The 27,116-nt window shown below is 46.4% G+C and overlaps 1 protein-coding gene across 1 annotated transcript in view; it reads right to left on the reverse strand.

The window, feature by feature from the left end:
• UBE2R2 (ubiquitin conjugating enzyme E2 R2) overlaps nt 1-27,116 on the reverse strand; it is a 61,553-nt gene that overhangs the window by 4,427 nt on the left and 30,010 nt on the right. The window contains exons 2-4 of the mRNA XM_081940923.1: nt 9,003-9,089; nt 4,045-4,142; nt 563-697 (exon numbers count right to left, since the gene is read on the reverse strand). Coding sequence (XP_081797049.1) covers nt 563-697; nt 4,045-4,142; nt 9,003-9,089 — 320 coding nt within the window. The remainder of the gene's footprint in view (nt 1-562; nt 698-4,044; nt 4,143-9,002; nt 9,090-27,116) is intronic.

Raw genomic sequence — 27,116 nt, forward strand, 5'->3', positions numbered from 1 at the left:
GTGTGTCTCGGTATATGTCTCTGTTATATGTTTGTTTTGTCCACATATTTATTTCATATGTTTCATTGTACGCCGCCCCGAGTCCTTCGGGAGAGGGTGCGGCTAAGAAATAAATATTTATTTATTTATTTATTTATTTATTTATTTATTTATTTATTTATTTATTTATTTATTTATTTATTTATCTCTTCCTCTTCCCCCCCTTCACACACCTCTCCCTTCTAGCCAGCGGTGAAATCTATTCCCCCCTCCCCGGTTCTGTGGGCATGGCTGGGGGGGGGGGCGTCATGTGACTGGGTGGGCGTGGCCAACTTTGTTTTCACTTTCAGCTATTTTTTTTAGTTTTTAAAGCATTTTTAAATGCTTTAAAAAGCTAGAAAAAATAGCTTCCGGCGATCACGCGGCTCAGCTGTGAAAGTTTCTGACAATCTGAACCAACAGGGAAAAAATGCACTAAAAAGTGGGGACCGGGGGGGTGGGTGGGGGGCTTCTGGGAGCCCCAAAGCCCCGTGGCATCAAAGGGGCTCCCCTTCTCCAGCAGCCGCTCCCATCTTAGCCTTACCGGATGATTTCCGCGTATTCTTTGTCTTTCCCTTTGCTGTCCCTCCATTTCCTGAACATGACGGAGGCGTCCACGTTTGCCGGAGAGAACGTGTTGGGCTCATTAAGCAAGGAGATTACGCTCAGTAGGATCGTCCTGAGGAAAGAGAGGAGGAGAAACTGAACTCAGAGCTCAGCACACAGAAGCAGAATAACGCGTTTCCCCCAAAACAAGACAGGGCCTTATTTTCCTTTGACCCCCGAAATAAACGCTTGGCCTTATTTTCGGGGAGGTCTTATTATTTTGAAGGTGCAGGAGGCGGCGAGGGGGTCACCTCATGGCTGCTGCTGTGTTGCAAGATTTTCAGGGAGGGCTTATTTTCGTGCATGTGCTCAAAAGCCCGATTGGGTTTATTATCAGTCTTATTTTGGGAGAAACTGGAAGGGATCTTGGAGATCTTCTAGTCCAACCCCATTCCAGCAGGGGACCCTATATACCATTTCAAGACAAATGGCTGTCCTGCCTCCAGTGATGGAACACTCACAACTCCCACTGATAGATCAATCAATCAATCAATCAATCAATCGATTAACAGAGTAAGGGAGTTGGAAGGGGCCTTGGAGGTTTTCTAGTCCAACCCCTTGCTCAGGCAGATCCTATACCATTTCAGACAAGTGGCTCTCCCATCTCTTCTTAAAAGCTTCCAGTGATGAAGCTCCCACAACTTCTGGAGGCACCTTCTGTTCCACGGGTTAATTGTTCTAACTGTTAGGAAGTTTCTCCTTAGTCCCAGGTTGCTTCTCTCCTTCATTAGTTTCCACCCATTGCTTCTTGTCCTGCCTTCATGTGCTTTGCAGAATAGGTGGATCCCTCTCTTTGGGGCAGCCCCTCAAATATTGGAAGATGCTCTCATGTCTCCCCTAGTCCTTCTTTCTATTAAACTAGACCTACCCAGTTCCTGCAACCGTTCTTCATATGTTTTAGCCTCCAGTCCCCTAATTCTCTTTGTTGCTCTTCTCCTCACTCTTTCTAGAATCTCCACATCTTTTCTACATCGTGGTGACCCAAACTGAATGCAAATATTCCAAGTGTGGCCTTACCAAGTGGTATCAAAACTTACCAGATTGTAAAGTGGTATCAAAACTTCACGTGATCTTGATTCTCTCCCTCTGTTGATGCAGCCTAGGACTGCGTTGGCTTTTTTGGCAGCTGCTGCACACTGTTGGCTCCTATTTAAATGGTTGTCCACTAGAACTCCAAGATCCCTCTCACAGTTACTACTGTTGAGCAAGGTGACACATATACTGTACCTGTGCATTTCGTTTTTCTTGCCTAAATGCAGGACTTTTAACTTTTCTCCACCACTGACTGCATTTTGTTTTAATAATAGGGATATTCCTCTCGCATCCAAGATAGATAGAATAGATAGAAAGATAGAGGATAGACAGATGATAGACAGTCAGACAGACGGACTGATAGATAGATAGATAGATGGATGGATGGATGGATGGATGGATGACTGATGGACATACAGACAGACAGACGTAGAGGTGTTTTCCCCCATCCTTTCTCACTTTTCCTGGTCTGGCCTGAAGACAGAATTCTGGGGAAACGGGCATTTCTCGCTTGCTATCCAAGCTACCTTCTGATGGTTCTCCTTGAAAAGGCTCATGAGCAGATGTGGTGGGAGTGTCTTCATTATTCTCCCCCTCCGTTTGTTATTTTTCCCATTACAGATAGTTCTCCACTTACAACAGTTCATTTAGTGACCAAAGTTATGACACTGCAAAAAGTGACTTACAGCCGTTTTTCACACTTACGACGGTTGCAGGTCCTCCCTGGTCAAGTGATCAAAATTCAGAGGATTCGCAAATGACTCATCTTTATGACAGTTGCAGTGTGATCCCCTTTTGCGACCTTCTGGCTAGCAAAGTCAATGGGGAAGCCTGGCTCACTTAACAACCGGGTTACTAACTTAACAAAGGCAGGGATTCACTTAACAATGGAGGCAAGAAAGGTCATACAATGAAGCCAGACTCACTGAACAAATGTCTCACTTAGCCACAATAGTTGTAGGCTCTACTCTGGTCGTAGGTTGAGGATTACCCGTTATACTGCGTGCTGAAATTGGCTTTTTTCAAGGGTAAGACTAAGTCCAAATGCAATCCTTTATCAGTTTTGCAAAATGGCGTTTCACACGCTCCAGTTTTGAGAGCCCCATTCTGAAGAGTCCCCGCACAGTGTGACAATCCCCTTTAGCCAAGAAGGGCCCTGTGCAAAATGGGTCAGTTGTCCTGCTTTGCGGTTTCTCTCTCTTTGTTGAGCACAGCAACCTGTGTGGCTCCGGAGCCGCATGTGGGCTCTTCCATCCCTCTGCTGCAGCTCCTTGTCGCCGGTCGGCTCCACAATTGGTAGGGCTTTTGGTTAGGACAGGTAGCAGAAAAAGGATGCCGCACTAGGAGGAGACTCTATGGTGGGGGAACCAGACTTCCGGTCGGCCTCAGAATTGAACCGGGGGGGGGGGGGGGGGGGCGCGGCTTCCGGTTAGGACTTTTGTGGCTCTTTGAGTGTTTAGGGCTGCCGACCCCTGGGTTAACAATACAATACAATACAATAGCAGAGTTGGAAGGGACCTTGGAGGTCTTCTAGTCCAACCCCCGCCTAGGCAGGAAACCCTATACCGTTTCAGACAAATAGCTATCCAACATCTTCTTAAAGACTTCCAGTGTTGCGGCATTCACAACTTCTGGAGGCAATTTCTGTTCCACTGATTAATTGTTCTCACTGTCAGGAAATTTCTCCTCAGTTCTAAGCTGCTTCTCTCCTTGATTAGTTTCCACCCATTGCTTCTTGTTCTACCCTCAGGTGCCTTGGAGAATAGTTTGACTCCCTCTTCTTTGTGGCAACCCCTGAGATATTGGAAGACTATACCTGGTGTGACGGGCAGGATGAACTTCAAAGATGATTTGGGCTTATTTTTCTGACTGGCAGGTTAGGGGGCTGCACGCATGGATGTGGGTGGGGTGGAGGAGCCTCCCTGGACTCTACAGGTAGTCCTCGACTTACAAAAGTCCATTTAGTGACTATTTGAAGTTACAACAGCCCTGAAAAAACTGACAGGGCCGTTTTCAGCACTTAAAGACATTTTTCACACTTATGACCACTGTAGCATCCCCATGGCCATGAGATCAAATTTTGGGTGATTGGCAACGGATTCACATCTATGACCATTACGGTGTCCTGGGATCCCCTTTCGCGACCATCGGACAAGCAAAGTCAAGGGGTGGGAAGTTAAATTCATTTAACAACCGTGTCACTAACTTAACAAGTGCAAATGATTCGCTTAATAATCGTGACAAGAGAGGTTGTAAATTGGAGCAAAATTCACTTAACAACTGTCTCGCTTAGCAAATTGAAACTTGGGGCTTGATTGTGGTCGTAAGTCGAGGACTACCTGTACTACAGTTGGGTAGAAAGAAATTCTCAGCCTTGGAGGGTCTTACCTGACATTCTGGGTGGGGTTCCACCTTTCCGATGGCAGTTCTCCACTTTGAGGATCATCTACAGGTGGGTGAAGAATTGAAATACATACATCCCCATTCTATGGAAAGAAAAGTGGACGGTGGGTATGAAGAGAGACAACGAGGTTAAACTACGCAGCAAACAGACCACGCACAAAAATCCACCCCCAACTCTGCCTATTCCCTAAAGATCAAGCACAAACTTCAAGCAAGGAACGCAGATTGCTACACAAACACACACACACACCAGGCTCTACATCCCAACACATCTGGGGTTTACAGTACTTTACAGGACTCAATGTGGCTTTTCAGTCTCAGTAGGAATAGAGCTGGAGGGGCTCTTGGAGGTCTTCTAGTCCAGCCCTCTGCTCAAGTAGAAGACCTTGTACCATTCTGGGATAAAATGATTGTTCAATCTCGTCTTGAAAAGCTACAGTGACAGAGCACCCACAACTTCTGGAAGCAAGCCATTCCATGGATTAATTATCAGAATAACAGGGTTAGAAGGGGCTGTGGAGGTCTTCTAGTCCAACCCTCTGCTGAAGCAGGAGACCAATTCAGACAAGGGGCTGTCCAGTCTCTGCTTAAAATCCTCCACTGATGAAGCATCCATAACTTCCGAAGGCAAGCTCTTCCACAGGTTAATGGTTCTCACGGTTAGGAAGTTTTCTCCTTAACTCCAAGTTGTGTTCTTTGTAGCTGTATGTGGGCTTCTCAACACTTACATAAACTTAATTCTCTTTTTTGAGCCCCAGCGTTAACCCCACATTTAATTGACTTTGTTGTTGTTGTTAGTTGTGAAGTTGTGTCTGACCCTTTGCGCTCCATGGACAACGTTCCTCCAGGCCTTCCTGTCCTCTACCATGATCCTCTGGAGTCCATTGAAGCTCAGGCCGACTGCTTCGGTGACTCCATCCAGCCCCCTCCTTCTCTGTCGCCCCCTTCTTCTTCTTTTGCCCTCCATTGTTCCCAGCATGAGGCTCTTCTCCAGGGAGTCCTTCCTTCTCATGAGGGGACCAAAGGATTTGTGTTTCCTCTTCAGGATCTGGCCTTCCAAAGAGCAGGATTGATCTCCTCTGGGACTGAACGGTTGGATGGCCTTGCAGTCCAAGGGACTCAATGCAGGAGTCTTTTCCAGCACCAGAGTTCAAAGTAATTAACTTTATTTGCTCCAAATAATTCCACCAGGGGGAGCCAGAGCTCTTGGCGAGAAGCCCCAGCTGGATCTCCTAGATCAGGGGTGTCAAACTTCATTTCACTGAGGGCCACGCATCAAGGTTGTGTTTGACCTGGGGGGGGGCAAGGGGGCGTGGCTAGCTCCACGTCACTTGTGTCAGGGGGGGGCACCTGTGGTGGCCAAATGCTAAGGCAGGACTTCCATCAGACCCTCCCTTTCTCTCATTATATCCTTCCTTCCTTCTTTTCCCTTCCTTGCTCTCTTCCTTTCTTTTCCTTTTCTTCTTTTTCCTTCCCCCTTTCCTTATTTTTCCTTCCTTGCTCTCTTCTCGTCTTTTCCTCTTCTTCTTCTTCCTTCCCTCTCCTTTCTTCTTCCTTTCTCTCTCTCCTTCTTTTTTCCTTCCTTGCTCTCTTCCCATCTTTCCTCCTTTGTCCTGCCTCTTTCCCGTTCTCCTTTCCTCTCCCTTCTTGGATGCTCAAATGCAAAAGGGGGAACATTTCTCCCTTTCTGTTTTGTTTTCAGCTTCTGTTGCTAGCCCTCTGCCAGGCAAGGGAAAACGGAGGCTCAGGCTCCTGCAGCCCGCTGCCAGGCCGCATTTTCGCTGGCAGAGGCCCCATGGGCCACTCCTTGCCTGCTTCCAGGTTTAAGCAGCCCCCAGCCCCCCTTGAGTTTGACACCTCTGGCCCAGGTCCAAGGCAACCATCTCCCACCCCCTCTGGCCAGCAGAAGACTAGAATGGGAGCCCACCCTACCAATGATGGGGGGGGGAAGCCCCCAGGTGGTTGGCTGGCTGGCAGGATTCCCACGTTTTGCTTTGAAGTCTGCCAGCTGCAGCTGAATTTAAAGGATAACCCTCAAAAGATATTTCCTGGGATGAGCTTTCTTTTCTTTCTTTCTTTCTTTCTTTCTTTCTTTCTTTCTTTCTTTCTTTCTTTCTTTCTTTCCCTCTTTCTCTTCTTTCTTTTTCCTTTCTTTCTTTTCCTCTTTCTCTTCTTTCTTTCTCTCTTTCTCTCTTTTCTTTTCTTTTTTCCTTTCTCTTTTTTCTTTCTTTCTCTCTTTCTCTCTTTTCTTTTCTTTCTCTTTTTTCTTTCTCTTTTCTTTCTCTTCTTTTTTCTCTCTTCTTTCTGTCTTCTTTCTTTCTCTCTTCCTTCCTTCCTTTCTCTCATTTCTTTCTTTTTTTGTTTCTCTTCTTCCTTCCTCTCTTTCTTTTTCCTTTCTTTTCCTTTCTCTTCTTTCTTCTTTTTCTCTCTCTTTCTTTCTCTCTTCTTCCTTTTCTCCTTCGTTCCCTCCCTCCCTCCCTCTCCCTCTCTCTCTCGTGCTAAAGCTACAGAGTTCCAAAAGGCAACCACGGCTAACCCTCGAACTTGCGACGGATCGTTTACTGACCGTTCAATGTCGAAGTAAACAATGTCACGTAGAATTAAAACGGTGTAATTCGAGACAGACATTTTGTAAAAATATAGCAGAGGCCAATTAATTCAGCAGCCAGAACATTTGGAGAAGCGACCTTCACCCCTTCACTGAATTGAGAAAGCCCTAGATTCACAACAGTTGATTTAGGGACCGTCGAAAGTTAGAAAGGCACTGAAAAAAAGGAACATTAGGAAAACTAAAAAGAAAATAAGATTAAAGATTCGGAGGTTGGGTAAGAGATGAAGGATAAGGGAAAATAGAGTAAAAGAATTTTTTTATGAATATATTTCAATAATATGTATTAATACCAGAACTATGCAGGTTGGGTTATTATTTTAGCAGCGTGATAGATATCAGGATATTTTAATATAAATGGATGTGAAGAATAGGAAAAGTAGATTTTGAATGACTGTGCTACTAAATATGTATAAAACCATGAACAACAGTGGAAAGTTAGAACTTAACAATGGATAAATATAATATATCTCAACCTTACACGGGAAAAGACCCGAATACAACAAAATCAGCATACCAACACCCGTGAAAATCTACGAAAACATATATATGTATGTATGTATGTATGTATGTATGTATGTATGTATGTATGTATATGTATATGTATATATATAATATATATATAAAAATCTAAACATGTGTATTAATAGTAGAATTATATGGATTGAAGAACTGGAAAGAATATGAATAGAAATACCCTAAATGTAAAAATGATTGTGATTTGATACTAAAACTGTATAAGGAGATATTGAAAAATGGAAGAATGAAGGATGGAACTTTCACTAAGGAAATATGAACAAGAAAATAGGTGGAAAACACGTCTTTGAATATCATAGCGATATGAAAGTGGGGGGGAAAGTTAAAACAGGGATAGGAAACAGTGGGGTAAAATAATGATTATATATTCACATGTTAAGCTATACAAGAGGACAGAAAGATTGCTCAGAAAGGAAGGCTGATCATAAAAGACGTGTATAAACAACCTGAAACAATGGAAATGAAACGTAATAGTTAGGAAGAAGAAGAAGACTCTGTTTTATGTGTTCTGAAATGTAGGTTACCCAGTTACCACAACATTCACGCACTGTTATGTATAAAGAATATTAAAAAATACAACTTTGATTTGGGGGGGGGACTTGTGACTGTTTTTTAACACTTACGACCGTCATAGCGGTTACAGGATCAAAATTCGGACGCTTGGCAACTGACTCGTATTTATGACCGTTGCTGTGTCCTGTGGTGTGTGTGTGTGTGTGTTTCTGTGTGTGTGTGTGTGTGTGTGTGTGTGTGATGTGATTCCCCTTTTGCGACTTTCTGACGAGCAAAGTAAAGAGGGAGGCCAGATTCGCTTAACGACCATGCCACTAAGTTAACAGCTGCAGTGATTCACTTAAAGACTTAAAGACTGTGGCAGGACAGGTTGCAAGATGGGTCGAAATTCACCAAACAAATGTCTCACGCTTAGCAACAGGAAAGTTTGGGTTCTATCGTGGTCATAAGTTGAGGATTACCTGTTCTTCCAGGGACAGAGCTCCCAACCTCTGCTCTAAAGAGGTTTTCTCTTAAGGATGAGATTCCAGAACTGGCTCCTTGGACGGCACAGGGATCTTTTCTGGATTTCTCCTTTCCAAATTTCTGGAGCACCTGTTGTGACCTGTTGGCCCCCGGACCCTCCTGTAGCCGAATCAGGGGAGGAGGAGGAGGAGGACTCAGGGCAACCTGGGAGCTCCGAGGGGGGAATGGAGGTGGCGGAGAGAGAGCCAGAGAGAGCTTGGGCCATCTTGTCAGCCCTCAGATGGAGAGTCAACAGCCCCCAGGTCTGGAGTTGGCTGACGAGGAAGAGGAGGAACAGCTGGGCCCAATTCCTGATGCACGGATGCGCAGATGGCAGAGGAGAGGACAGCAGTGGACATCTATGGGCCGGTCCTTGGGAAGGAAGAGCCACCGCTGCTAGCGAAGCCCCACCCTAACTCTGGGGATCAAAGGCAGGGGGCGAAGATGAGTAGATGCGCCATACAACTATTCATCTCCCCTGCCGGACAGACTTCTTAGCCTGCGGTGAGAGGCAAACTTTTTGCCAGGGCTCCCAATAAAGGAATCATTGCTTCGACTACAGAGGGTTTGACATATTTGGGGAGCCGGGTCAGAAGACTTCCAAAGGAGCCTCCATCTTACTGGGTCGCCACGCATCCCATTTCCAGGGCGGTGGAAGGAGGGGAGTCAAGGGCTGGGGGTCACAAAGGATTAAAAATGGGCAGGAATTCCGGCTTTGCAACGAAAGTTGGATTTTTTTTGTCTAATGACACACACACTCCATGCACTGAAGTCAACCTACCTCGTAAATGTTCGGGTGCCACATTTTGGTCAGAAATCTGAAGGTAGGTGGTGAATACGGATAATCTATAGGAAATTTAATATGAGCCTGAAAGAGAGAAAGAGGGAGCCACGTTAAGCATTTACTAAGTACAAACAGAAGAGAAGATTTGTAGCTCAGGAGTGAACGGTGGGGCCCTTGGTGCTCTCAGAGCTGGTGGTTTTCTTGCAGATGTTTCATGATCCAACTAGGGAACATCATCAATGTTAGGAGGGAGGAGGAAGAGGAGGAGGACTGTGGGGTCATTGGTTCTCCTGAGCTTAATTGTTTTCTTGGAAGACATTTCATGACCTAACTAGGTAACCTCATCAGTGTAAAAGGGAGTGGGGATTTTTAGAGATGAGGAGAACTCTAAGTAGGGTCCTTGATGCTCTCGGAGTATAGTTGTTTTCTTACAGACATTTCATGACCCAACTAGGTAAGCTCATCATAAGGGAGGAGGGGGAGGAGGAGGGGGACTGTATAGAAGGGAGTGGGGTTTGCTCTCTGTATATATTGTGCTCCTCTCCAGCCTTAGCTGTTATTTTTTGCAGACATTTCATCACCCAACTCTTAGGGAAATTGATATATTTATGATTTGTCCACTTTTAATGTCATAAGCTGCCCAGAACTGCCTCACAGGAAGATGGATGGCAAGCAAATGTAATCAATAAAATACATCAACTAGGCAACAGGATCAGCCTGGGAGAAGCGAGTGGGGTTTGTGGAAGAGGAAGGGGACAACTGTGGGGTCCTTGCTGCTCTCTGTACTTGGGGGTTTGCTCGGAGACGTTTCATGACCCAACTAGATAGCATCCTCAGGGCTATTTGCTCTCTGTTTATATACAAGTGGTTTGGTTAGAAGAGAGGATATGTATGTCCGGGTTGAACTGCAGGGTCCTTGGTGCTCCCTGAGCTTGGCTGTTTACTCGCAGACATTTCATGACCCAACTAGGCAACATTATCAAGATTAATACCACACCAACATCAAGCAGTAAACAATACCTCAATCAAGGAACTACTGACGAAGACAAACAAGCTAACATTAAGCCACAAACAACAGCCTAATCTGGGAACCACCAAGAAGAAAACAACAGTCCTACAATACTACGGGGCACTAGTACTGTATATAAACAGAGAGCAAACCTCCCCCTCTCTTCTAGCACTGATGACGTTACCTAGCTGGGTCATGAAACGTCTGCAAGAAAGCAATAAGGTCTCCATGTCGTAAACTCTGCAACTCAACAGATGGGAAACTGGCTTTGCTTTTTCCTGCTTCTGACTCAACACAGGCTATTTTTCCCCACAATGTGCGGTATTTTTAAGAGTACAAGACGTACCTCACCCACCCACCCAAAAAAAGGGTGAAAATCTGGGTGCATCTTGTACACTGAATGCAGCATTTTTGGCCTCCCAAAACGCTGCCCCGCGCATCCCGTTTTTTTGCAAAAATGGCCCTGCAGAGGGTTTGGGAGGCCTGTAGAGTTTTCCTGGGGGCTGGGGAGGGCAAAAAGGAGAGAAAACGGGCCCATTTTTCACAAAAACAGGGATGTTTTTGCTGTCCCAAGCCCCCAGGAGCTCTCTGCAGGCCTCCCAAACCCTCTGCATGCCCCATTTTTGCAAAAGAGACGGGCCGTTTTTGCCCTCCCCAACCCCCAGGAGCCCTTTGCAGGCCTCTCACTCTCCATGCCCCTTTTCCACAAAAGAGTGGGGCGCGCAGAGGGCTTGAGAGGCCTGCAGAGTGCAAAAACGTTTTTAAAAAATTTACTTCTTCAAATCTTGGTGCGTCTTATAGTCCGAAGAATACGGTAATTAACCCAATTAGGGAATTAACTATTTCTCTGGGTTTGCACAATACGCCGGCTCCTATGTAAACCGAACAGCCTGGATGCACACGGTAGCTAAGCCGCCAAAATCTCTCTGAAGCCCCCCGACACCGCGGAGACCCAACGGTTGGTTTTACTCCTGAGAGTTCAGCAGAGATTTCTAACAACTTTTCCCAGGCTCCTAAAAACCAGAAGAAAAATACTTCTGGGGGACAAAAGGCAGCACATCTGAGCTACGTGGATCATCAACTGGGGGTCAGGATAGTTATAGGTGGAAAAAATAGATTACAAATCTGAGGAGGTCCAGAGCTGGACAGGCAGCGCATGCAAATATTTTAAGTCAGTAAACAGCCAAATGTTTGATCAGAAGGTTGGCATCTGGTGAGGTTCAGGCACGGTGGATCGTAACAGGCAGATAAAATAACTCCACTGTCATTTTTCTTTACTCTAAGCACACCGGCCCACGTGAAAAATGAAATTCCGTGGCCTGCCCTCAAGAGAACGTATGTTATGTACTCAAACACATACATAACGCACATACATACCACATGCTATAGACATACATACTGTATATACCTGCACATACATGGATGGATGGATGGATGGATGGACAGACGGACAGACAGAGGATAGATGTATGTATGTATAGACGGATGGGTGGACGGACAGACAGTAGATGGATGGATGGATGAATAGATAGATGGATGGATAGAAGGATGGATGGACAGACGGAAAGACAGACAGACAGGATATATGAATCAAGCCCAATGTAATGTAACAAGCATTCAATGCAACAAGTATTAAAATACTATATTCATTCCAAAGAAATATAAGTTTTTCCATCCCCAAAACAATACAATAGCAGAGTTGGAAGAGACCTTGGAGGTCTTCTAGTCCAACCCCCTGCTGAGGCAAGAAACCCTATACAGTTTCAGACAAATGGCTATCCAACCTCTTCTTAAAGACTTCCAGTGTTGGGGCATTCACAACTTCTGGAGGCAATTTCTGTTCCACTGATTAATTGTTCTGTCAGGAAATTTCTCCTCAGTTCTAAGTTGCTTCTCTCCTTGATTAGTTTCCACCCATTGCTTCTTGTTCTACCCTCAGGTGCCTTGGAGAATAGTTTGACTCCCTCTTCTTTGTGGCAACTCCTGAGATATTGGAAGACTGCTATCATGTCTCCCCTAATCCTTCTTTCTCTTAAGCTAAACATACCCAGTTCCTGCAACCGTTCTTCATATGTTTTAGTCTCCAGTCCCCTAATCATCTTTGTTGCTCTTCTCTGCACTCTTTCTAGAGTCCCCACATCTTTTTTACATCGTGGCGACCAGAACTGAATGCAGTATTCCGAGTGTGGCCTTACCAAGGCCTTATAAAGTGGTATTAACCCTTCACGTGATCTTGATTCTCTCCCTCTGTTGATGCAGCCTAGAACTGTGTTGGCTTTTTTGGCAGCTGCTGCACACGGCTGGCTCCTATTTAAATGGTTGTCCACTAGGACTCCAAGATCCCTTTCACAGTTACTACTACTGAGCAAGGTACCACCTATACTGTACCTGTGCATTTTGTTTTTGTTGCCTAAATGTAGAACCTTACTCTTTTCACCATTAAATTTCATTTTATTAGATAGCGCCCAATGTTCAAGTTTGTCAAGATCCTTCTGTATCTTAAGCCTATCTTCTGGAGTGTTGGCTATTCCTGCCAGCTTGGTGTCATCTGCAAATTTGATGAGTTCCCCATTTATTCCCTCATCCAAATCATTGATGAAGATGTTGAAGAGTACTGGGCCTAAAACAGAGCCTTGGGGTACTCCACTGCATACTTCCCTCCATGTAGATGCAGTTCCATTGAGAACTACACGTTGAGTGCGGTTGGTCAGCCAGTTACCAATCCATCTGGTGGTGATGCTGTCTAACCCACATTCTTCTACTTTATCTAGTAGTAGGTTATGGTCTACCTTATCAAAAGCCTTACTGAAGTCCGAGTAAACTATATCGAAGGCATTCCTCTGGTCCACTAATTTTGTCACTTTGTCAAAGAATGCAATAAGATTAGTCTGGCAGGATCTGTTTTTGACAAATCCATGTTGGCTTTTGGCTATTACTTTGTTTGCTTCTAGGTGTTCGCTAATTCGTTGCTTGATTATTTTTTCCAGAATCTTTCCTGGTATTGAGGTCAGGCTGATAGGTCTGTAGTTTCCTGGATCTATTTTTTTCCCTTTTTTGAATATGGGAAAACCACATCAGCTCTTTTCCAGTCCTCTGGCAGTTCCCCGGTGCTCCAGGATCTCTGAAAGATATAGTTCAGTGGTTCTGAGATCTCGTCTGCCAGTTCTTTCTGAGCCCTGGGGTGTAATCCATCCAATCCTGGTGATTTGAACTCGTCTAGGGTAGACAGGTGCTCACTTACCATTTTCTTCCCTATTTCAACTTGTGTTCCTAATCTGATTTTTGTGTTGTTGTTTTTGATAGGTTGGACTGTTTTATCCCTTTGTGTAAAGACAGATGCAAAAAATGAGTTAAATAGTTCTGCTTTCTCCCTGTTGCTTGTCACCTTCTTGCCACTTTCTCCCAGCAATGGACCAATTGTTTCCTTAACCTTTTTATTGTTTTTAACATTTTGGAAGAAGCTTTTTTCGTTATTTTTTACTTTTGTGGCAAGCCTTTCTTCATTGTGGCCTTAGCTTTCCGCGCTTCATCTTTACAGGCTCAGGCTATTTGCTGATATTCTGCCTTAGTTATGTCCCCCTCCTTCCACTTTTTATACTTACCTTTTTTGTCTTTCAGTTTGTCAGATAGTTCTTTATGCAGCCATGCTGGTTTCTTTTGGGAGCTGTTATTTTTCTTCTTCATTGGTATTGTGCTAGACTGGGCTTTTGTAATCTCATTTTTCAAAATTTCCCAAGCTGCTTGAGTTGTTTTCCCCTTTAGGATTCTCATCCATGGAATTTTTCCCAAGCTCTCTCTAAGTTTATTGAAATTAGCTTTCTTAAAGTCCAAGACTCTAGTTTGACTTTGTTCTACTATTTGTGTTTGGATAATGTTGAATTCCAATATTGCATGGTCACTTGCCCCCAGGGTTTCTGTGGCTTCAATACCTTCTATCATTTCCTCTCTGTTAGTGAGAATTAAGTCAATATGGCTGATCCCCTTGTTCCCTTCTCTACTTTTGGGGAAACACAGTTGTCTGCTAGGTTTGTTAGGAACCTGTTGGATCTTCCACTTGGTGCAGAGTTTGTTTCCCAGTTGATGTCAGGGTAGTTAAAATCTCCCATTACTATTGTGGTGTGCTTCCTACATACCTTAGTTAGCTGACTAGCAAAAGGTTCATCTGCTTCCTCTGCCTGGCAGGATCAGCAAGGGCACTATATCTGTTATGCTGGGTCACAGCAAAAGCTTTGTGTTTATGGTTCACAGTTCTCACCCTGCCAGATCCCACGGTTGTCCAGACTGCTCTCCAATGTATTATTACTATTTTGGTTTATGGACATATGATTTCATAATATGATAAGGGCCACTACCTACTCCTCTTTGTCTCTCTGCTTCCCCCCTTCCAGCCAGCAGCTCCAATCACCAGCCACAGGAAGGTTCAAGTGAAATGGAGTATCCCAAAGGTGCTTTTTTCAAGAGGCAACTGGACTGTTTGGTTTTTCTTTGAAGACATTTCGCTTCTCATCCAAGAAGCATCTTTAGTTCTGACTGGCTGGTGGGGAATGGAAGGATTTATACTCTTTTCAGACAGCTGGTCATTTGCATCCTTTTGAGAGGGTCATTGAGGCCACCTGGAGATTTGTCAGGTTCAACGACATTTGTCAGGTTCAAGATCCAGGAAACTACAGACCTATCAGCCTAACCTCAATACCAGGAAAGATTCTGGAAAAAATAATCAAGCAACGAATTTGCGAACACCTAGAAGCAAACAAAGTAATAGCCAAAAGCCAACATGGATTTGTCAAAAACAGATCATGCCAGACTAATCTTATTGCATTCTTTGATAATGTGACAAAATTAGTGGACCAGAGGAATGCCGTTGATATAGTTTACTTGGACTTCAGTAAGGCTTTTGATAAGGTAGACCATAACCTACTACTAGATAAAGTAGAAGAATGTGGGTTAGACAGCATCACCACCAGATGGATTGGTAACTGGCTGACCAACCGCACTCAACGTGTAGTTCTCAATGGAACTGCATCTACATGGAGGGAAGTATGCAGTGGAGTACCACAAGGCTCTGTTTTAGGCCCAGTACTCTTCAACATCTTCATCAATGATTTGGATGAGGGAATAAATGGGGAACTCATCAAATTTGCAGATGATACCAAGCTGGCAGGAATAGCCAACACTCCAGAAGATAGGCTTAAGATACAGAAGGATCTTGACAAACTTGAACATTGGGCACTATCTAATAAAATGAAATTCAATGGTGAAAAGAGTAAGGTTCTACATTTAGGCAACAAAAACGGAATGCACAGGTACAGTATAGGTGATACCTTACTCAGTAGTAGTAACTGTGAAAGGGATCTTGGAGTCCTAGTGGACAACCATTTAAATATGAGCCAGCAGTGTGCAGCAGCTGCCAAAAAAGCCAACACAGTTCTAGGCTGCATCAACAGAGGGATAGAATCAAGATCACGTGAAGTGTTAATACCACTTTATAATGCCTTGGTAAGGCCACACTTGGAATACTGCATTCAGTTCTGGTCGCCACGATGTAAAAAAGATGTGGAGACTCTAGAAAGAGTGCAGAGAAGAGCAACAAAGATGATTAGGGGACTGGAGACTAAAACATATGAAGAACGGTTGCAGGAACTGGGTATGTTTAGCTTAAGAGAAAGAAGGACTAGGGGAGACATGATAGCATTATTCCAATATCTCAGAGGTTGCCACAAAGAAGAGGGAGTCAAACTATTCTCCAAAGCACCTGAGGGTAGAACAAGAAGCAATGGGTGGAAACTAATCAAGGAGAGAAGCAACTTAGAACTGAGGAGAAATTTCCTGACAGTGAGAACAATTAATCAGTGGAACAGCTTGCCTCCAGAAGTTGTGAATGCCCCAACACTGGAAGTCTTTAAGAAGATGTTGGATAGCTATTTGTCTGAAACGGTATAGGGTTTCCTGCCTAGGCAGGGGGTTGGACTAGAAGACCTCCAAGGTCCCTTCCAACTCTACTATTGTATTGTATTGTATTGTATTGTATTGTAAAAAGCCATCATTGATTTAGGTCATGTCAAATCTTTCAACTTTCAATTTCCAAATTGACACATCTTGGGGAATTGTAAAGCTATTTTGGGTACTTTAATATCATTTAGATGTGCTTACGATAAATATCATAACTTTTTAACATCGTCCTTTAGGCCCTGGCCCTTTCTCCAGTTTTTCATCCTCCTCCTTCCTGATCTTGCTGTCACTTGCTACTACTAGATGTATCACCCTTGCGGTCTCCTGCTCCTTGTCTACTACAGCAATGTCCCCCGGTAATCCTCAACGTTTGCGACTGCAACCGAGTCCAAAACGCATGCTGCGGAGGCAGAAATTCCTTTGGCCCCATTTGCGGCTTTTCTTGTTTACTGAAGTGCATCACCGCAATTCTTAAATGAGTCACACAGTCATTAAGTGAATTGGGCTTCCCCACCAACATGGGTCATCAGAGGGTTGCAAAAGGGATGGGCGTAGGACACCGTGACCGACGTAAATGTGAGTCAATGGTCAAGAGTCTGAATTGTAATCAAGTGATTGCGGGGATGCTACAATGGTCATAAATATGAAAAATGTTTGTTCCTTCAGTGCCATTGTAACTTTGAATAGTCACCAAATGAACTGTCGTAAGTCGAGGACTACCTGTATTTGATTGGATGGGTAGCTGTTTATCTCGATCCGGATGTCCCACAGGAGCTGAGCTCTCACATTCTGCACAACATTTTGTGATCTTATATACATACATACATATACATATGTATGTATATGTATGTATGTATGTATGTATGTATGTATGTATGTATGTATATATTTGTGTGTGTGTATGTGTGTGCGTACATATATGGAGGGAGGGAGGGAGGAAGAGAGAGAATGGATGGAGATAGAGAGAGAGATAGAGATAGATGGATAGATAGATATAGATGTAGATAAATAGATAGATAGATATAGATGTAGATAGATATAGTAGATAGATACATAGATAGTTAGTTAGATAGATGTAGATAGATAGATAGATAGATAGATAGATAGATAGATAGATAGATAGATAGATAGATAGATAGATAGATATAGACAGATAGATATAGATAGATATAGAGATAGAAAGATAGATGGATGGATGGATGGACAGACGTAGAAGGGTCAATCTCAGCTATACAGAGTGGAGTTGTTCCTGTGCATAAAGATACACACGGACACAGAAACATGCAGACAGAAACACATTCATCCAGACCAAGCATCCCTTGTCCCCCACTTGCAACCCGTAAGCCAGGCGAAGATCCATGGCTTTGGCAGAGAGCTTGCCACGTGCCTAACTCCCCCGAATTCGCAGCCATCAGGGTCCTCTGACGTTGGGCGGGGACAAAATCCATAACATTTGGGATTTTCCTTCTATCCACGGGGGGGGGGGGGGGGGAATTCCCCATTAAGGAAAGAAAAAAGAAAGGATCTCCCTCAATGGCTTCCATGGCAACCGCTCAAGGCTCGGGTGGGCGCTCTGCACCCAGCATTCTCAAACGCCGTTCCCAACTTCGGAGGTAGGAGGGAGTCCTCAGCTTATGACAGATTAAAAGTGGGTCTCAAGATACGGCTCCCAGATGGCTGGCTGAGGAATTCTGGCATTTGAAGTCCAGTCTTCAGGTGGCCAAGTTTGGAGGAACCACTCCCCCCCTAGATCCGTGATGGCGAACCTATGGCACGCGTGGCACAGGTGGCGCACAGAGCTGTCGCCACGGCTCAGCCCCACCACGCATTCGCATGTGCCTCCTGCCGGCCAAATGATTTTGGGGTCTCTGCCGCACATTCACGGGGCGGGATGCATGTGGGAGGCACACGCGCATGTGGGATGGTTGGGTTCTCATGCGCGGGTGAGCGTGGGGGGATGGTGTGGCGTGTCCCCCCAGGGCTCGTCTTTGGTCCCAGGAGGCTACAGGGAGGCCTACTAGGCCCAAAATAGGGTGTGGCGGGGGGGGGGGGTTGCACTTTCATGCACGCGGGGGGCAGGCATGTCACATGCGGGGTGTTTGTGTGTTTGTGTGTATGTGTGTGTCGCGCACGCATTGCATTATGGGTGTTGGCACGCGACGACAAAAAAGTTAGCCTGCCCTAGATGAAGACTCCCAAACCCACAAGACGAATACAGAGGCTCCTACTCTAACTGTCCAGCATCCATCTTTTCCCCTTCCCTCCAGCACCATGAGAAACGGAGCATATGGGGGGCACTCAATCTTCAAAGTCTTCACGACAGCCACCGCTGGCTTTGCAACAGCTGCTAAACAGCTGCACCCGAAAGGAAGTGGGTTCCTGCTACAAGGGAGATCGACAGTGGGACAATGACGTTTACGAGACACCCTCCCCCTTTAACAAAAGCGCTCCCTCTACAAGCGGGTCTCCAACCCCTAGGAGCTGCTCAGGAGAAGAGCGCGTTCCTCTTGTTTTGAGGGTTTTCTGATGGTTTTAGACTTATTGGTGATGGACAGCCATACAAATCTTTGAGGAAAGACAGAAGAAAGAAAGAAGGAAGGAAGGAAAGAGGAAATAAGGGAGGGAGGGGGAAGAAAGAAAGATGACAAAGAGGAAAGGAGGGAGGGGGAGAAAAAAGAAAGAAAGAAAAAAGAAAGGAAGATAAGAAAGATGAAAAGAGAGAGGTGGAAGAAAAAAGAAAGAAAGAAGAAAGAACAGAAGGTGACGAAAAGGAAAAGGAGGAAGGGGGAAGAAAAAAGAAAGAAGAAAGGGAGAAAGGAAGATGAGAAAGAGGAAAGGAGGGAGGAGGGAAGAAAAAAGGAAGGAAGAATGAATGAAAGGAAGATGAGAAAGAGGAAAGGAGGGAGGGGAGGAAGAAAAAAGAAAGAAGAAAGGGAGAAAGGAAGATGAGAAAGAGGAAAGGAGGGAGGAGGGAAGAAAAAAGGAAGGAAGAATGAATGAAAGGAAGGAAGGAAGGAAGGGAGGGAGGGAGGGAGGAGGTGGCTGGGGAATTCTGGGAGTTGAAGTCCACACCTCTTAAAGGGACCACGCTTGGACATCCCTGCTCTAAAGTTTGAACTAAGGCCAGGGAGAGAGCTCCAGGGATGGGAGGGAAGAGTTGGCTGCCTCCTGCTCACCAGAGTCGGGAGGCGATGGGAGAATGTGGTGGGAAAGCAAGAGCCCCTGCCAAATTTGCCAGAGTGCTAGTTGCGTTAGTTGGCTAGGAGCACAAACACAATGCACAAACAAGGCAAATTCTCTGCCCAGTTAGTTCCTTCTTTCCAGAACAAGCCCTCCTGCCCCTATTTGGATGGTTTCTGGAAGAGCAACCAGAGAATCAATCTGCGGGGTGGATTAGCGGCTCGTAATCCAGCTAAATCCTGCCTAGCAGACCTTTTTCAAAGCGATCCACTCTTCTTCTGAGTGTGGCGCCAAATCTACTGAGAGGATCACCACGGAAGTGCAAAATAATAAAATATAATATAATTAATATAATATTATCATATAATATACATACAATAAAATGGAATACAGATCTTCCTCAATTTACAGCCACAATTGAGCTCACTGTTGTTAAGTGAGAAATTTGTTAAGTGAGTTTTGCCCTGTTTTACGACTTTTCCTGGAACGCTTTTTAAGCGAATCAAGGAAGTTCTAAAGTCAGTCACACGGTCGTTAAGCGAATCTGGCTTCCCCGTTGACTTTGCTTGTCGGAAAGTCGCAACAGGGGATCACCTGACCCCGTCATAAACATGAGCCAGTTGCCAAGTGCATGAGTTTTGATCCCGTGACCACAGGGGGTGTTACCATGGTCGTTAAGCGTGGAAAATGGTCGCTAAATGGACTGTTCTAAGTCAAGGATTACCTGTAGAGAGAACTACAAGCAGTTCTCGACTTATGACCAAAATTGAGCCCCTATTGCTAAGACAAGATAGTCTTTAAGACTTTTCTCCATGGACTTTGCCCCGCCCCCTGCGCATGCTCGGCAGAGATCCAAAAATCAGCTGGCCACACGCGTGGTGCAGCTGAAAGTTTGCGTGCCCACAAAGAGGGCTCTGTGTGCCAACTTTGGCACGGGTGCCACAGATCGCCATCACGGTCCTCGACTTACAGCCAAAATCAAGCCCAAAATCTCCATTGCTAAGCAAGACCATTGTTGAGTTTTCCCATTTTACCATAGTTGGTAAGTGAATCAGTGCAATTGTTAAATTAGTGACACGGTTGTTAAGTGAATCCGGCTCCCCCATGGACTTGGCTTGTCCGAAGGTCACAAAAAGGGGATCACCTGACCCTGGGACACAGCAACGGTCATAAATATGAGTCAGTTGTCAAGAATGTAAATCTCCTGGATCACTGGGGATGCTGCCACGCTCCTAAGTATGAAAAACGGTCGTGCCACTTTTTTTCCAGTGCCTTCGTAACTTTGGTCACTAAATGCACCATTGTAAGTCGAGGACGACCTGTATAAATTGAGGCAAGTATCCCTCCATGCAGTAAGTGTTAAAACGCAAGATGCTTAAACTGGGGTTTGAGCGAAGCCAATGCTCTGAACAACACGCTAAGCCACGCAAGAACTACATTCTGCGGGACACAGTGGCTCAGTGGCTAAGACGCTGAGCTTGTCAATCAGAAAAGTCGGCAGTTCGCCGGTTTGAATCCCTAGCGCCACATAACGGAGGGAGCTCCCGTGACTTGTCCCAGCTTCTGCCAACCGAGCAGTTCAAAAGCACCTAAAAAAATGCAAGTAGAAAAAAATAGGGACCACCTTTGGTGGGAAGGGAACAGCGTTCCGTGCGCCTTTGGCGTTGAGTCATGCCGGTCACATGACCACGGAGACATCTTCGGACAGCACCGGCTCTTCGGCTTTGAAATGGAGATGAGCACCGCCTCCTAGAGTCCGGAACGACTAGCACATGTGTGCGAGGGGGAACTTTTGCTAGATCTTTCCTTGCTCTGGGGTGCCATCTGAACACAGTGGCAGATTGTTAAACCACATAGCAACGCAACGCAACTCAGTGCAGCTTCAAAAACAGTGGAGACAAACTCACAAAGCACCTGTGGCTTGCAGTCATGGCAACTGGAGCGGCGTTCGGGAAAGAAACTGACAGACCAGCATTAGACCTGGATGTAACTGGATGAGACAAGGGTCAGGTCTCCTGGTCACCTGAGATAACCTTCTGCTGATATATTTTTTAAAATTATTTTTTGCAAAGCTGGGATCGCCGTTCTTGAAACAAACCAAAGGCCTAAATTGGCTCATCAGGGGAAGAAACGATAGGAAAAGAAACCTTTTCTCATCATAAATCAGCAATAAATATTCCAGCCGGAATTGGGATCAGATACAGACCCCTGTGATAAGGCAAGACAGTCACACAGCCAGCTGAGAGTCCAAACTCCCTTTTAAAGCTCCAAATTTCCCCCCAAATGCTCCTGCGTTCTTGGCAAGTCCCGGAGCAAAGGGACCAGTCCCAGGAACAAGCGATGAGTCCACGAAGCAAGGAAGAGGCAAGCACTCCTGCAAACGCTAGACATCGGCAACGGCACACAAAACCCCACAAATTCAATTCAAATTCAGAACGCCCCTCCCCACAGCATCTCCTTAAATCTCAATCTCCAGGTGTGCCTTGTGAAGAGGGCTGGGCACTCTCCTCCCAAGTAGTTGGGTCAGCCTATGTTGTTCACGCCTTCTCTCCACTCTCTGTGCTCTTGGATCAGGAGGGGCTGGTTCTTGCTCCTCGCCTGAGTAACGTCGCTCCTTCTGTCCACTGCCTGCCCTCTCTCGGTCATCCCACCCCCATTCCTCCCTGCTAACAAGCCATCCCAATCCGGAGGGGCTGACCCCAGCCCCTCCACAGATTCAGACTCTGATGGGGGCATGACAGACTCCAGTGGATAGTTAGGACTGAAGAAAGAACAACTGCCTTCCATAGAAGACCTGAAAATTATGCTGGTCAGAAGGAAGGTTGAGATAGAGGTAGTCCTCGACTTACAACACCTCGTTTAGTGACCTTTCCAAGTTAAACAGCACTGAAAAGTGACATGATGGTTTTTCACATTGACAACCATTGCAGCACTCCCATGGTCATGTGATCAAAATCCAGACGCTTGGCAACTGATTCATATTTATGACGGTTGCCGCCTCCTGGGGTCACGTGATTCCCCCCTTTTGCGACCTTCTGACAAGCAAAGTCAAGGGAGAAGCGGGATTCACTTAACAACTGTGTTACTGACTTAACAATGGGAGCCGTTCATTTAACAGCTGTGGCAAGCCAGGTCATAAAACAGGACAAAGCTCGCTTAACAAAATGTCTCACTTAGCAGCAGAAACTTTGGGCTCAATTGTGGTCATAAATTCTTGTACTCTCTTGAGGGCATTTCGTTTGTTCTCTAACCCATGTGCAGGTTTTTCTATCTTGACCTGTGAGGTGAGCATGTAACTTTCCATGGCTCTTTGTGCCACTCTTAGCTTTTGTATCGATTGTGAGTTTAGTGCTACATCCATCCATCTCCATCTCCATCTCTCTCTCTCTCTCTCTCTCTCCCATTCATATCTGTCTATCCATCCATGCATCTACCGACCTAACTACCTATCATATCTATATCTATCACATCCATTCATTTCTCTATCTATCCTCTCTCTCCATTCATATGTCTGTCTATCACATCCATCCATCCATCTCTCTCTCTCTCTCCATTCATATCTGTCTATCCATCCATGCATCTACCTACCTACCTACCTATCATATCTATATCTATCACATCCATCCATCCATCCATCCATCCATCCATCCATCCATCCATCCCTATCTATCTATCTATCTATCTATCTATCTATCTATCATCTATCTATCTATCATCTATCTATCTATTTATCTATCTATCCAATCTCTCCATTCATGTCTGTCTATCACATCCATCCATCCCTCTCTTTCTCTCTCTCCATTCATATCTGTCTATCCATCCATGAATCTACCGACCTATCTACCTATCATATCTGTATCTATCACATCCATCCATTTCTCTATCTATCGTCTCTCTCCATTCATGTCTGTCTATCAAATCCATCCATCCATCCATCCATCCATCCATCCATCCATCCATCCATCCATCCATCCACCCACTTGTCCATCCATCTGTCTATCTTCTCTTTCCATTCATATGTCTATCACATCCTTCGATCCAACTATCTCTCTCTCTCTCCATTCATATCTGTCTATCCATCCATGCATCTACCTACCTACCTACCTACCATATCTATATATATCATATCCATCCATCTCTACCTCTCTCTCCATTCATGTCCATCCATCCATCCAACTATCCACCTATCTATATCCCTCCCTCCCTATCCCTCATTGTCCATTTTGAAAACACCTTGGAAAGAGGAAATATGTTGATTCGTGCGTTCATTCAGTTCAACCCCGAGGAGTCCAAGGCCCCTGACCCTCGTGGCCCCTTCGGAGGGACCTAGCCAAGATCCCCCAGAGCAGCCCCACTGCTGGGGTCGCCTGGCAGGGATTTCTTTTCATCCACGAGCGAGACGTCAGGCAGCCGAGAGCCCGTTCCTCCCTTGGCAACCGAGGCTTTCTCCCTGCAGGCTCAGCTCGGCGGCGTCCTTAAAAACCACTTGCCAGTCGGCCTGCAGCGCTTGGCAAGGGAGGGGAGGGGGCTCTTCGGAGGAGGCAAGCCGCCCCCAGCGCATCTGAAATTGCTGAAGTTGAAAAGGGGGTGGGGGGCACAGCTGCTTTGATGGACGACCCACCTGCCCGACCCACCCACCCGCCTGGACTTGAGCCAAAGGCCTCCAGTCTTCAAAAGGAAGGGAGACCCAACGGGTGGGCTTCAATCCAGGCTCAGCGGGGAGGCCTGTCCGATTTCCATGGCTTGGAGTAAATTGACGCAGAAGGGGGTGGGGGGTCCCTGGGAAGTGGGGGGGGGATAGTCCTGTCCATCTTGGCAGACTCAGCCCTGGATGGCTGGGGATCCATCATGGTGGCTGGGGAATTCTGGGAGCGTTAAGTCCACAAGTCTTAAAGGTTTGGAGATCACCCACTCAAGCACACAGTGAAGAAAACTCAGAATCTGGGTTTTTTTTTCTTTGAAAACGTTTCACTTGTCATCCAAGAAGCTTCTTCAGTTCAGTTCTTAGAAGCTGCTGAAATGATACCCTGAAGGAAAGGTGGTGGTGGAGAAGACCTAGGCCAAGAACAAGGAACATGGCGCACAAGAAGCTCAGGAGAAACAGTCTAGCAGAAGACATGGGGGATGAAGGAAAGGTGGTGGTGGAGAAGACCTAGGCCAAGAACAGGGGACATGGCCCACAAGAAGCTCAGGAGAAACAGTCTAGCAGAAGACATGGGGGATGAAGGAAAGGTGGTGGTGGAGAAGACCTAGGCCAAGAACAGGGGACATGGCCCACAAGAAGCTCAGGAGAAACAGTCTAGCAGAAGACATGGGGGATGAAGGAAAGGTGATGGTGGAGAAGACCTAGGCCAAGAACAGGGGACATGGCCCGCAAGAAGCTCAGGAGAAACAGTCTAGCAGAAGACATGGGGGATGAAGGAAAGGTGGTGGTGGAGAAGACCTAGGCCAAGAACAAGGAACATGGCGCACAAGAAGCTCAGGAGAAACAGTCTAGCAGAAGACATGGGGGATGAAGGAAAGGTGGTGGTGGAGAAGACCTAGGCCAAGAACAGGGGACATGGCCCACAAGAAGCTCAGGAGAAACAGTCTAGCAGAAGACATGGGGGATGAAGGAAAGGTGGTGGTGGAGAAGACCTAGGCCAAGAACAAGGAACATGGCGCACAAGAAGCTCAGGAGAAACAGTCTAGCAGAAGACATGGGGGATGAAGGAAAGGTGGTGGTGGAGAAGACCTAGGCCAAGAACAGGGGACATGGCCCACAAGAAGCTCAGGAGAAACAGTCTAGCAGAAGACATGGGGGATGAAGGAAAGGTGGTGGTGGAGAAGACCTAGGCCAAGAACAAGGAACATGGCGCACAAGAAGCTCAGGAGAAACAGTCTAGCAGAAGACATGGGGGATGAAGGAAAGGTGGTGGTGGAGGAGACCTAGGCCAAGAACAGGGGACATGGCGCACAAGAAGCTCAGGAGAAACAGTCTAGCAGAAGACATGGGGGATGAAGGAAAGGTGGTGGTGGAGAAGACCTAGGCCAAGAACAGGGGACATGGCGCACAAGAAGCGCAGGAGAAACAGTCTAGCAGAAGAAGGAAAGGTGGTGGTGGAGAAGACCTAGGCCAAGAACAGGGGACATGGCCCACAAGAAGCTCAGGAGAAACAGTCTAGCAGAAGACATGGGGGATGAAGGAAAGGTGGTGGTGGAGAAGACCTAGGCCAAGAACAGGGGACATGGCCCACAAGAAGCTCAGGAGAAACAGTCTAGCAGAAGACATGGGGGATGAAGGAAAGGTGATGGTGGAGAAGACCTAGGCCAAGAACAGGGGACATGGCCCACAAGAAGCTCAGGAGAAACAGTCTAGCAGAAGACATGGGGGATGAAGGAAAGGTGGTGGTGGAGAAGACCTAGGCCAAGAACAAGGAACATGGCGCACAAGAAGCTCAGGAGAAACAGTCTAGCAGAAGACATGGGGGATGAAGGAAAGGTGGTGGTGGAGAAGACCTAGGCCAAGAACAGGGGACATGGCCCACAAGAAGCTCAGGAGAAACAGTCTAGCAGAAGACATGGGGGATGAAGGAAAGGTGGTGGTGGAGAAGACCTAGGCCAAGAACAAGGAACATGGCGCACAAGAAGCTCAGGGGAAACAGTCTAGCAGAAGACATGGGGGATGAAGGAAAGGTGGTGGTGGAGAAGACCTAGGCCAAGAACAGGGGACATGGCCCACAAGAAGCTCAGGAGAAACAGTCTAGCAGAAGACATGGGGGATGAAGGAAAGGTGGTGGTGGAGAAGACCTAGGCCAAGAACAAGGAACATGGCGCACAAGAAGCTCAGGAGAAACAGTCTAGCAGAAGACATGGGGGATGAAGGAAAGGTGGTGGTGGAGGAGACCTAGGCCAAGAACAGGGGACATGGCCCACAAGAAGCTCAGGAGAAACAGTCTAGCAGAAGACATGGGGGATGAAGGAAAGGTGGTGGTGGAGAAGACCTAGGCCAAGAACAAGGAACATGGCGCACAAGAAGCTCAGGAGAAACAGTCTAGCAGAAGACATGGGGGATGAAGGAAAGGTGGTGGTGGAGGAGACCTAGGCCAAGAACAGGGGACATGGCCCACAAGAAGCTCAGGAGAAACAGTCTAGCAGAAGACATGGGGGATGAAGGAAAGGTGGTGGTGGAGAAGACCTAGGCCAAGAACAGGGGACATGGCCCACAAGAAGCTCAGGAGAAACAGTCTAGCAGAAGACATGGGGGATGAAGGAAAGGTGGTGGTGGAGAAGACCTAGGCCAAGAACAGGGGACATGGCCCACAAGAAGCTCAGGAGAAACAGTCTAGCAGAAGAAGGAAAGGTGGTGGTGGAGGAGACCTAGGCCAAGAACAAGGAGCTCAGGAGAAACAATCTAGCAGAACACACGGGGGATGAAGGAAAGGTGGTGGAGAAAGAGGAAGACTTGAGTCCAAGAATAAGGAACAGGGCCCACAAAGAAGTCAAAAGAAAAGTAGAAGACACAGGGGATGAAGGAAAGTAGAAGACACCTGCTCTCGGCCTCAGGTGGAACTGAAGGAAAAGCCCATCTTCTGCTCTTAACCTGGGGGGGGGGAGACCATCTTTGAGAGGCAGGGGTGGCCGAGACGCTGCTTGCAATCCATCCACTATTTGTAGCTGGCTCAAATTTAGCCAGCTATGACATCAGCCAAAGCGAAAACAACAAAGTGCTTCCTGCCAACCCTGTGGTTATTTACGAAGTCTGTCCCGCCGCTGTGTTCATGCCATGCGCCTGCTGGTTCACAATGCTCGGACGGCGGGCAGAGAGCCAACCCTCAATGGCATCTGGAAGGCCTCAAATCCCCAACGCTTTCTGGCCTGCATCTCCCAAGCTTCCTTGCTGGCTGAGACCTGAGTGAGAGGAACCCAACCTCACCGGGTGTTCCTTCTCATTGCTCCAGGGGTGGTTGTCACGTACCTTCCCCAGCGGTTCT

Source organism: Natrix helvetica (genome assembly GCF_964273705.1).
Source record: "Natrix helvetica genome assembly, chromosome: 2".
In the NCBI taxonomy this organism is placed as follows: Eukaryota; Metazoa; Chordata; class Lepidosauria; order Squamata; family Natricidae; genus Natrix; species Natrix helvetica.